Raw genomic sequence first — 12,656 nt, forward strand, 5'->3', positions numbered from 1 at the left:
ATAGAAAATGTTGTCAAAATTTCATTTCTAAGGAAATTTTGTCAAAATTTTACTTATATAGAAAATTATGTCAAAATTTTATTTATATAAAAAAATTTGTCAAAATTTTATTTATATGAAAAATTTTGTCAAAATTGTATTCCTACAGAAAGTTTTGTCAAAATTTTATTTCTATAGAAAATTTTCTCAAACTTTTATTTCTATAGAAAATTTTGTCACAATTTTAATCCTATCGAAAATTTTGTCAAAATTTTATTTCTATAGAAAATTTTGTCAAAATTTTATTCCTACAGAAAGTTTTGTCAAAATTTTATTTCTATAGAAAATTTTCTCAAACTTGTATTTCTATAGAAAATTTTGTCACAATTTTAATACTATCGAAAATTTTGTCAAAATCTTATTTCTATAGAAAATTTTGTCAAAACTTTATTTCTATAGAAATTTTTGTCAAAATTTTATTTCTATAGAAAATTTTGTCACAATGTTATTTCTATAGAAAATTTTGTCAAATTTTATTTCTATAAAAAATTTCTCAAAATGTTATGTCTATAGAAAATTTTCTCCAAATTTTATTTCTATAGAAAATTTCGTCAAAATTGTAATTCTATAGAAAAGTTTGTCAAAATTTTATTTCTATAGAAAATTTTCTCCAAATTTTATTTCTATAGAAAATTTTGTAAAAATTTTTATTTATAGACAATTTTGTCAAAATTATATTTCTAAGAAAAAATTTGTCCAAATATGATTTCTATAGAAAATTTTGTCAAAATTTTATTTCTATAGAAATTTTTGTCAAAATTATATTTTTATAGAAAATTTTGTCAAAATTTTATTTATATAGCAAATTTTGTCAACATTTTATTTTTATAGAAAATGTTGTCAAAATTTTATTTCTAAAGGAAATTTTGACAAAATTTTATTTATATAGAACATTTTCTCAAAATCTTATTTCTATACAAAATTTGGTCAAAATGTTATTTCTAAAGAAAATTTTCTCAAAGTTTTATTTCTATAGAAAATTTTGTCGCAATGTTATTTCTATAGAAAATTTTGTCTAATTTTATTTCTATAAAAAATTTTTCAAAATGTTATGTCTATAGAAAATTTTCTCCCAATTTTATTTCTTAGAAAATTTTGTAAATTTTTTTATAGAAAATTTTGTAAAATTTTTCTCTATAGCCAATTTTGTCAAAAATTTATTTATATAGGAAATTTTGTCAAAATTTTATTTCTATTGAAATAAAATTTTGTCACAATTTTATTTATATAGAAAATTTTGTCAAAATTTTATTCCTATAGAAAATTTTCTCAAAATTTTATTTCTATAGAAAATTTTCTCAAACTTTTATTTCTATAGGAAATTTTGTCTAAAATTTGTTCTTATGTAAGAGCTACAAGTACGTATAAGTACGATCGGCTAGTACCTCAAAATTTGAAGTTTGAGTAACATTGGTTAATAAATAAGAGTACTATGGCCAAATTTGGGAAAATAGAGCGATGCATATATATGGAAGCTATATCTAAATCTGAACCAAATTGCATAATATTTTGCGGGTTTGATTAATACCACAAAAGGTTACCTTGTGCAAGATTTGACTAAGATCAGTTAAGAAATGAGGCCTGTATGGTCAAACATAAGGTTATTAGGGGCGAATTTTTCAAAATTGGGTGATACATATATGGGAGCTATATCTACATCTGAACCGATGAAATTTTGCACATATATTTAGTACTATAGAGGACTGAATCTAGCAAACTTTTAGTAAGATCGGTTAATAAATAAGGGTTCTATGGCCAAATTTGGGAAAATCGGGCGATACATATATATGGGAGCTAAATCTAAATCTGAACCGATTTGGATGAAATTTTGCAGACTTGAAGGGCGATGGAAAAGATTACCTTTTGACAAATTTGGTGACGATGCGTTTGCGAAAACGCGCAACGTGACCCCATTTGTCGAAATCGGGCGATACATATATATGGGAGCTATATCTAAATTTGATCCGATTTCTTCCAAATTCAATAGCGTTCGTCCTTGTGCCCAAAAAACTCCCTGTACCAAATTTCATCAAAATCGGTTAATAATTGCGACCGGAATCCTGTGAACAACAAATACATGGACAGACGGACGGACGGACGGACGGACGGACGGACACCAAGCGCTAGATCGACTCAGGAGGTGATTCTGAGTCGAACGGTATATAGTTTATGGGGTCTAAAATCAATATTTCTGGTAGGCACATTTTTTTGCCGATCAAACTTATTATACCCAAACCACTATGTTGTTTAGGGTATAACAACAATTTTATTTCCATACACAATTTTGTCAAAATTTTATATTTGTATAGAAAATGTTGTCAAAATTTTATTTCTATAGACAATTTTGTAAAAATTTTATTTCTATAGAAAATTTTGTCAAAATTTTATTTCTATAGAAAATTTTGTCAAAATTTTATTTCTATAGAAAATTTTGTCAAAATTTTATTTCTATAGAAAATTTTGTCAAAATTTTATTTCTTTAGAAACTTTTGTCAAAATTTAATTTCTACAGAAAATATTGTAAAAATTTTGATTTCTATCGAAAATTTTGTCAACATTTGATTTTCATAGAAAATTTTGTCTAGTTTTGATATCTATAGAAAATTTTGTCAAAATTTTATTTCTATATTTAATTAGGGCAAAATTTCATTTTATTGTATACTGTTAACGCGTATGGTGCGGACAACGCAGATTCGAGTCAGCGTACCGGATTTTTTTTATAAATTCGTAATCATTTCTTTTACAGAACCGGAATGCTGTCTGTTGTTTTGACATGGCATGGTGTTATTTTATCGTTGTCAGATTGACACCGCGTGTTCTCCGTTTGACAAGTACAATCTATTTTTTAATTTTCTGGCCAATTGCATATTTCCTATATCCTGGCTACTACATAGATTTTTTAGCTTTCTCTATCCTCTCTTCAGTAATACAAAAAAAGTAGAAGCAAATGTAAAAGTTTAATGTAAATTTTTGTTTAATTTTAGATTTGGCCCGAAGAGAGAATCGACCGACGCACTATCCGTTTTCTCAACAAACTATCCTATTGGACTGGATCAGCACACAAGTAAAGCGTACAGCAAATCATGTCTATTCATAGGCCATTGGAAAATGCTCACAGAAGCACATTTAAAGAAACTTGGATCAAAGATAACAAGCAACTTTAGTTGCAAACTTCTGAAGTGAAAGTTGTAAAATGAGTGTATAAAAAAAAAGTTCTAAAGTGTGTGTATTAAATAAAAAATCAAAAAAAAAATCAAAATAGATTCGAAGTGAGTTTATTAATTAAAAGATAAAAAAATGCTCTTTCTGGTTTTGTAAACAAAATATTAATATATTTTTGAAATAATATGATGATATGAGATTTGCCCCAAATGGCATTAAAAGGCCTGCCAACTCAAAAGATAAATAAATACCCCAATATGTTAAATCGTAATCCAAGAAACTTGTTCGGTAAGTTTTTATTTTTTTATTTTTGCATTCCTTTGTAAATACCACAGATTTTTTCCAGTTTTCTTCGAGTTTTTTCATAATATCGAAGTAAATTTTATTCCCCGATAATTCTGGGCATTTCCATTTAAGTTTTGTTTTTAGTTCTCTCGTTTATATCTACACTATATCCTATCCAATCAATTTTTATTTAGATCTCCGAGACAACTACAAAAACTGATACTAATACGACACCAGTCATCCTCTGTCAGCATCTAGAACATCCCTGGTACTCAATCATTTTCCATTTGTTATAGCCCCACCATGGTCATAAACCAAAAAGGACGAACAAAAAAAAAAAAACAATATATTTCCTAAGCCCAACTGTAAGGACCCAGTAAAACCAATAGAATGAATGGTTGCCTGATGCCTTGTAAGCTGTTCCTAATGAACACATATGAGTCAGCGAAAAAATTGGAAAGAAAAAAATCATACATAGCCGTAAATGCTAAATCGCAATAACAATACTGACTGGGCCATGGGATGAGAGATGAAATCGACGAAACCTAATTCAGCTTTCATTATAATCGCATAAAACGCCATTCTTTTCGTATTCGATTGGGAGTGGGTAACAAACACGGATTACAAATTAACATCACATCATCATCGTCATCGTCATGAATGGGTTGGGGGGTATAGGATGGAAGTTTATTGAGGATACCATGGGTAACTGGTATAGGATTATCTCCCGGCCCAAAAAAACAAAAAAATGGGTCATGATTTGTAAAATTGAGTATATTTTTGTATTATTTTTTACGATTTTCTTTGTATTGAAGGGTTGATCTTTTTGTGATTGGAGGTCCTTTTGCTAAAGCCTACAAAATTCTTAACATATATTTTCAAGTAAATGGCAAAATGAAATCACAATTGGATTAGCTATTTAGTTGTGGAGAAACCTAAACCAAATACGGAAAAAAATATTTTTGACAATCATGGACAACACTATACTGCCCTACAACAATTATAATGAAAAAATCTACAAATAAATTAACTTTAATTTAAACTTAACCTTTTGACCAACGATGTCAACAGGGGACATTCAAAAAGGACGCCATATATATATTTCCCAATGTTAAGTTCAAATAGGGACTTCCATCTAAATATACTGGATACTTAGAAGCAATTTTAAGAACCTTTTAATGACCTTTATGACCTTTTTAAAATTTGGCAAAATTTTCTATATAAATAAAATTTTGACAAAATATTTTATAGACAAAATTTCTTAAAATTTTTGACAAAATTTTCTATAGAAATAAAATTTTGACAAAATTATCTATAGAAATAAAATTTGGACAAAATTTTGTATACAGTTAAATTTTAACAAAATTTTCTACAGAACTAAAATTTTGACAAAATTTTCATTAGAAATAAAACCTTTACAAAATTTTGTATCAAAAAAAAAAAGTTTTGAAAAAATTTTCTATAGAAATAAAATTTTGACAAAATTTTCTTTAGAAATAAAATTTTTACAAAAAATTCGATACAAATAAAATGATGACAAAATTTTCTATAGAAATAAAATTTTGGCAACATCTTTTACAGAAAAACAATGTCGACATAATTATCTATAGAAATAAAGTTTTGACAAAATTTTCTATAGAAACAAAATTTTCTATAGAAACAAAATTTTGACAGAATTTTCTACAGAATTACAATTTTGACAAAATTTTCCATAGAAATAAAATTTTTGACAAAAGTTTACACAGAAATAAAATTTTGACAAAATTTTCTATAGAAATACAATTTTGACCAAATTCTCTATAGAAATAACATTTTGACAAAATTTTCTATAAAAACAAAATTTTAACAAAATTTTCTATAGAAACAAAATTTTAACAAAATTTTCTATAGAATTACAATTTTGACAAAATTTTCCATAGAAATAAAATTTTTGACAAATATTTATACAGAAATAAAATTTTGACAAAATTTTCTATAGAAATAAAATTTTGACAAAATTCTCTATAGAAATAAACTTTGGACAAAATTTTCTATACAGTTAAATTTTAACAAAATTTTCTACAGAAAAAAAATTTAGACAAAATTTTCTATAGAAATAAAACTTTTACAAAATTTTGTATAGAAAAAAAGTTTTGACAAAATTTTCGATAGAAATAAAATTGTGACAATCTTTTCTATAGAAATAAAATTTTGACAATATTTTCTTTAGAAATAAAATTTTTACAAAAATTTCGATAGAAATAAAATAATGAAAAAATTTTCTATAGAAATAAAATTTTGGCAAAATTTTCTATAAAAATACATTTTTGACATAATTTTCTATAGAAATAAAGTTTTGACAATATTTTCTATGGAAATAAAATCTTGACAAAATTTTCTATAGAAACAAAATTTTGACAAAATACAGATAAAATTTTGACAACATTTTCTACAGAAATAAAATTTTGATAATATTTTCTATAGAATAAAATTTTTGACAAAATTATCTATAGAAATAAAATTTTGACAAAATTTTCTATAGAAATAAAATTTTGACAAAATTTTCTATAGAAATAAAATTTTGACAAAATTTTCTATAGAAATAAAATTTTGACAAAATTTTCTATAGAAACAAAATTTTAACAAAATTTTCTATAGAAACAAAATTTTGACAAAAATTTCTATAGAAACAAAATTTTAACAAAATTTTCTATAGAAACAAAATTTTGACAGAATTTTCTATAGAATAGAATACAATGTCGCCATAATTATCTATAGAAATAAAGTTTTGACAAAATTTTCTATAGAAATAAAATTTTAACAAAATTTTCTATAGAAATAAAATTTTGACAAAATTTTCTATAGAAACAAAATTTTGACAAAATTTTCTATAGAAACAAAATTTAACAAAATTTTATATAGACACAAAATTTTGACAAAATTTTCTATAGAAACAAAATTTTGACAGAATTTTCTATAGAATAGAATACAATGTCGACATAATTATCTATAGAAATAAAGTTTTGACAAAATTTTCTATAGAAATAAAATTTTGACAAAATTTTCTATAGAAATAAAATTTTGACAAAATTTTCTATAGAAATAAAATTTTGACAAAATTTTCTATACAAACAAAATTTTGACAAAATTTTCTATAGAAACAAAATTTTAACAAAATTTTGACAGAATTTTCTATAGAATTACAAGTTTGACAAAATTTTCCATGGAAATAAAATTTTTGACAAAAATATATACAGAAATAAAATTTTGACAAAATTTTCTATAGAAATAAAATTTTTACAAAACACATTTTAGACAAAATTTTCTATAATAATAAAATTTTGAAAAAATTCTCTATAGAAATAAAATTTGGACAAAATTTTTTATACAGTTAAATTTTAACAAAATTTTCTACAGAAATGGAATTTTGAAAAAAATTTCTATAAAAATAAAACTTTTACAAAATTTTGTATAGAAAAAAAGTTTTGACAAAATTTTCGATAGAAATAAAATTTTGACAATCTTTTCTATAGAAATAAAATTTTGACAATATTTTCTTTAGAAATAAAATTTTTACAAAAATTTCGATAGAAATAAAATAATGAAAAAATTTTCTATAGAAATAAAATTTTTGACAAAATTTTCTATAGAAATAAAATTTTGACAAAATTTTCTATAGAAACAAAATTTTAACAAAATTTTCTATAGAAACAAAATTTTGACAAAATTTTCTATAGAAACAAAATTTTAACAAAATTTTCTATAGAAACAAAATTTTGACAGAATTTTCTATAGAATAGAATACAATGTCGCCATAATTATATATGGCAAAATTTTCTATAGACAAAATTTTCTTATGACATAATTTTCTATAGAAATAAAGTTTTGACAAAATTTTCTATGGAAATAAAATCTTGACAAATTTTTCTATAGAAACAAAATTTTGACAAAATACAGATAAAATTTTGACAACATTTTCTACAGTAATAAAATTTTGATAATATTTTCTATAGAATAAAATTTTTGACAAAATTTTCTATGGAAATAAAATTTTGACAAAATTTTCTATAGAAATAAAATTTTGACAAAATTTTCTATAGAAATAAAATTTTGACAAAATTTTCTATAGAAATAAAATTTTGACAAAATTTTCTATAGAAATAAAATGTTGACAAAATTTTCTATAGAAATAAAATTGTGACAAAATTTTCTATGGAAATAAAATTTTGACAAAATTTTCTATAGAAATAAAATTTTGACAAAATTTTCTATACAGATAAAATTTTGACAAAATTTTCTATAGAAACAAAATGTTGACAAACTTTTCTATAGAATTACAATTTTGACAAAATTTTCTATAAAATTAAAATTTGGACAAAGTTTTCTATAGAAAAAAGGTTTTAGAAAAAAATTTCTATACAATTTTTACAAAATTTTATAAAGATTAAGTTTAACAAAATTCACTATTAAAAAATTATATTTCTATAAAAAATTTAGTCCAAGTTTTATTTCTACAGAAAATTTTATCAAATATAGTCTTTAGAAAATTTTGTCAACATATTATTTCTTTAGAAAATTTTTTTTCTATAGAGAACTTAGTCCTTGTTTTATTTCTACAGAAAATTTTGTCAAATTTACGCTATGGAAAATTTTTCCAAAATTTTATTTCTTTACAAAATTTGGTCAATATTTTATTTCTATAGAAAATTTTGTCAAATTTGTATTTCTATAGAAAATTTTGTCAAAATTTTATTTTTATAGAAAATTTCAAAATCTTATTTCTATAGAAAATTTTCTCAAATTTTCATTCTTTTAGAAAATTTTGTCAAATTTTTATTTCTATAGAAAATTTTGTCAAAATTTTATTTCTATAGAAAATAACCTTTACATCACGGTGTTTCTCAAACCTTTAGTCCCTTGAAAAATATGTATATGACATGTTACAACATTATTGAGTGTATTTTATTTTTGTTAAATTCATCCCAAAATCATTATATCAAATGAATACAAATGCATGACCTAACAACTCCAAAAATCACTTCACTATTGAACTCATCAAATATTCCATGCAGATATTTTTGCTTTGTTCTGAATTCAAAAGACATTTCTTTGCAGTTTGATTTAATTGAATTATGGTTATTTGTTATCTTCGTTGTCCTTGTCATCGTCATCCTCGTCGCAATCCTTATAAAATTCCTCTTTATCCTTTTGCCCCTCCCAGCGTATGGGAATTTTATTAAGAACAAAATACCAAAAAAAGGACAAAAAAGTTCTTTACAAATAAAACTGCATTCAGAAGCATTTACCACATTTTAAGCTCAACCGACACGAAAGCCTACCACATATAAGAAAAGAGAAAAAAACCGAAATCAAAAAGAAGTTGGCAACCAGAAATGCTGCAACATAGGGGAACGACAGCAGTAAAAAACTGACCGTGACGTGACTGTAGGTTGCCATGACGAGTTCATCATCAAGAAGAGAGTTTTTTTTTTTTTGAGTGGAGAAGAAAAGATCGAATAACGTAGTCTACAGTGTTGCCGATATGTATTGCAATCGATTTAAGATTGATATAATTTAAAAACTGCTCGTCTGTCATTTGTCTTCAATCACGAAATAAAGTGATCCAATTAATTAAATTGTCTTCAATTATAGAAGCCATGGTATTCATCACCAAAGTCAATTAAAAAATTAATTGTTACAATTAAAAACTTAATTGATACAAATACGTTTTGTGATTGAAGTTTGTTTTAATTAAGACATTTGTTGAACCAATTAAATTTTGAGTTAAATATTTTTAAAATCTAATTAGATAAATTTTAGTGATAACCTTTTCTGTGTATCTAATGCGAAAATTGAATTAAATTACATTTCAGTACGTGTACGAGAATTTTCTTCTAATTTAGTAGGCATTGAACTTATTTGTACGCTCATTGATATTAATACCCAAGTTTAGTTTCTAATTTTTTTTTTTTTTGGGACATACTTGGAATAAAGAAAATTTCATTGGGCTGGATAAAATTTCTCCACAAATCGTAAAAATAAAAACAAAATAATTTTTTGCAACAAACTTTAGTTAATTTTAGCATCAGTTTTGCATCAGCCATTTTTTCTGTATACATGGATTTTATTTTTCTATTTATTCTAGCGATATTTGAGTATCAAGTCTGGGATTATGAATTCACATATTATAATAAATTAATGCATTATTTTATTATAGTTTTTTTTTATCTCTTTTAGAAAAAATTCAAATATTTGTTAACTTACCTTTTTGGTAATTCATGTTGCCTTGCAGTTTTCGATACACTTTGCTCAAAAATTATTGCCACAATTTTTGTAATGAATAATCATTAAAAATTATTCTTAATACATACTTTATACACTTACAAACAGTAACGGATATTCATTAAATTGTGATTTTTGTTAAGACACTACGACACCAAGAGTTTGCTATTTCACTAATCTGAAAAGAAATGAAAAAACTAAACATTTTAATATAGAAGAGATGAAATGAAAATTAAATTAAAAAAAAAAATTAATTAATAAATATTTTATTCAGTGTATATTTGTAATATTTTACAATTCAATAATACCTTGTTTTCTTTTTTAAATTCAATCTCGGGGTCAAAGTTTAATTTAATTTTTATACCCACCACCATAGGATGGGGGTATATTAACTTTGTCATTCCGTTTGTAACACATCGAAATATTGCTCTAAGACCCCATAAAGTATATATATTCTGGGTCGTGGTGAAATTCTGAGTCGATCTAAGCATGTCCGTCCGTCCGTCCGTCCGTCCGTCTGTCCGTCCGTCCGTCTGTCCGTCTGTCCGTCTGTCCGGCTGTCCGTCCGTCTGTGGAAATCACGCTAACTTCCGAACGAAACAAGCTATCGACTTGAAACTTGGCACAAGTAGTTGTTATTGATGTCGGTCGGATAGTATTGAAAATGGGCCATATCGGACCACGTTTACGTATAGTCCCCATATAAACCGATCCCCAAATTTGGCATGGGGAGCCTCCCGGAGCAGCAAAATTCATCCGATCCGGTTGAAATTTGGTACGTGGTCTTAGTATACGGTCTCTAACAACCATGCAAAAATTGGTCCATATCGGTCCATAATTATATATAGCCCCCATATAAACCGATCCCCAGATTTGACCTCCGGAGCCTCTTGGAGGGGCAAAATTCATCCGATCCGATTGAAATTTGGTACCTATTGTAAGTATATGGTCTCTAACAACCATGCAAAAATTGGTCCGTATCGGTCCATAATTATATATAGCCCCCATATAAACCGATCCCCAGATTTGACCTCCGGAGACTTTTGGAGGGGCAAAATTCATCCGATCCGGTTGAAATTTGGTACCTGATGTTAGTATACGGCCTCTAACTACCATGCAAAAATTGGTCCATATCGGTCCATAATTATATATAGCTCCCATATAAACCGATCACAAGATTTGACCACCGGAGCCTCTTGGAGGAGCAAAATTCATCCGATCCGGTTGAAATTTGGTACGTGGTCTTAGTATACGGTTTTTAACAACCATGCAAAAATTGGTCCATATCGGTCCATAATTATATATAGCCCCCATATAAACCGATCCCCAGATTTGACCTCCGGAGCCTCTTGGTGGGGCAAAATTCATCCGATCCGGTTGAAATTTGGTACCTGATGTTAGTTTACGGCCTCTAATAACCATGCAAAAATTGGTCCATATCGGTCTATAATTATATTATATATAATTAATTATATCCCCCATATAAACCGATCCCCAGATTTGACCTCCGGAGCCTCTTGGAAGAGAAAAATTCATCCGATCCAGTTGAAATTTGGTACATGGTGTTAGTATATGGTCTCTAACAACCATGCAAAAATTGGTCCATATCGGTCAATAATTATATATAGTTCCCATATAAACCGTCCCCAGATTTGACGTCCGGAACCTCTTGGAGGAGCAAAAGTCATCCGATACGGTTGAAATTTGGTACATTTTGTCAATATATGGCCTCTAACAGCCATGTAAAAATTGGTCCATATCGGTCTTTAGTTATATATAGCCGATGACTTATTACACAAAAATTGGTCCATATCGCCAAAAATAATCTACCAAAACTTTATTTCCATAGAAAATTTTGTCAAATTTTATTACTATAGAAAGTTTTGTCAAAATTTCATTTCTATAGAAAGTTTTGTCAAAAGTTTATTTCTATACAAATGTTTGTCAAAATTTTATTTCTATAGAAAATTTTGTAAAAAAATTATTTCTGTAGAAAATTTTGTCAACATTTTATTTCTATACAAAATTTTGTCAAAATTTTATTTCTATACAAAATTTTGTCAACATTTTATTTCTATAGAAATTTTTGTCAAAATTGTATTGCTATAGAAAATTTTGTCAACATTTTACTTCCATAGAAAATTTTGTCAACATTTTATTTCTATAGAAAATTTTGTCAAGTTTTTATTTCTATAGAAAATTTTGTCAAATTTTTATTTCTATAGAAAATTTTGTCAAAATTTTATTTCTATAGAAATTTTTGTCAAGGTTTCATTTCTATAGAAAATTTTGTCAAAATTTTATTTCTATAGAAAATTTTGTCAAACTAGATTATATACGTATTTAATCGGCCTTTTTTGTTTAATATATACCCCGTATGGGCTAACTTACAATTTAGAAGACAGTGTTAAAAAGTTTTACGATACCTTGCCATCGGCAAGTGTTATCGCAACCCAAGTAATTCGATTGTGGATGACAGCCTTTAGTAGAAGTTCCTACGCAATCCATGGTGGAGGGTACATAAGATTCGGCCTGGCCGAACTTACGGCCGTATATACTTGTTTTTTTTTTTTTTTTATTTTCGATATATTTAAAATAATCTCTAAAAAACCTCAGATTTTCAAAAGACCCCAAAACAAAATTCATTTATTGTTAATGTTAATTATTGCTACAACCATAATTCGATTAAATTATTCCCGAATTTATTAAACATTTAGGTTTTAAAATTTCTTCTTTTAAATCACATATTAAATTTGCATTCTAAACAAATTTGAGAAATTTCATGGCAAATTCCTATAGAAGGCAGACTTTGAACACCTCCTAACTACACCATCTATGGCATTGTGTTGTAGCCAACATTTCCAACTAAAATTTGAACAAGACCACTAAAAATAGCCAGCACGTATGTA

At 25.9% G+C, this 12,656-nt stretch overlaps 1 protein-coding gene across 1 annotated transcript in view; it reads right to left on the reverse strand.

The window, feature by feature from the left end:
* LOC142235289 (uncharacterized) overlaps positions 1 to 12,656 on the reverse strand; it is a 483,342-nt gene that overhangs the window by 318,917 nt on the left and 151,769 nt on the right. Inside the window, exon 2 of the mRNA XM_075306540.1 lies at positions 9,730 to 9,925. Within this exon, the coding sequence (XP_075162655.1) occupies positions 9,730 to 9,745 (16 nt within the window). The 5' untranslated portion in view covers positions 9,746 to 9,925. The remainder of the gene's footprint in view (positions 1 to 9,729; positions 9,926 to 12,656) is intronic.

The sequence above is a fragment of the Haematobia irritans genome, chromosome 4, assembly GCF_050003625.1.
Source record: "Haematobia irritans isolate KBUSLIRL chromosome 4, ASM5000362v1, whole genome shotgun sequence".
Classification (NCBI taxonomy): Eukaryota; Metazoa; Arthropoda; class Insecta; order Diptera; family Muscidae; genus Haematobia; species Haematobia irritans.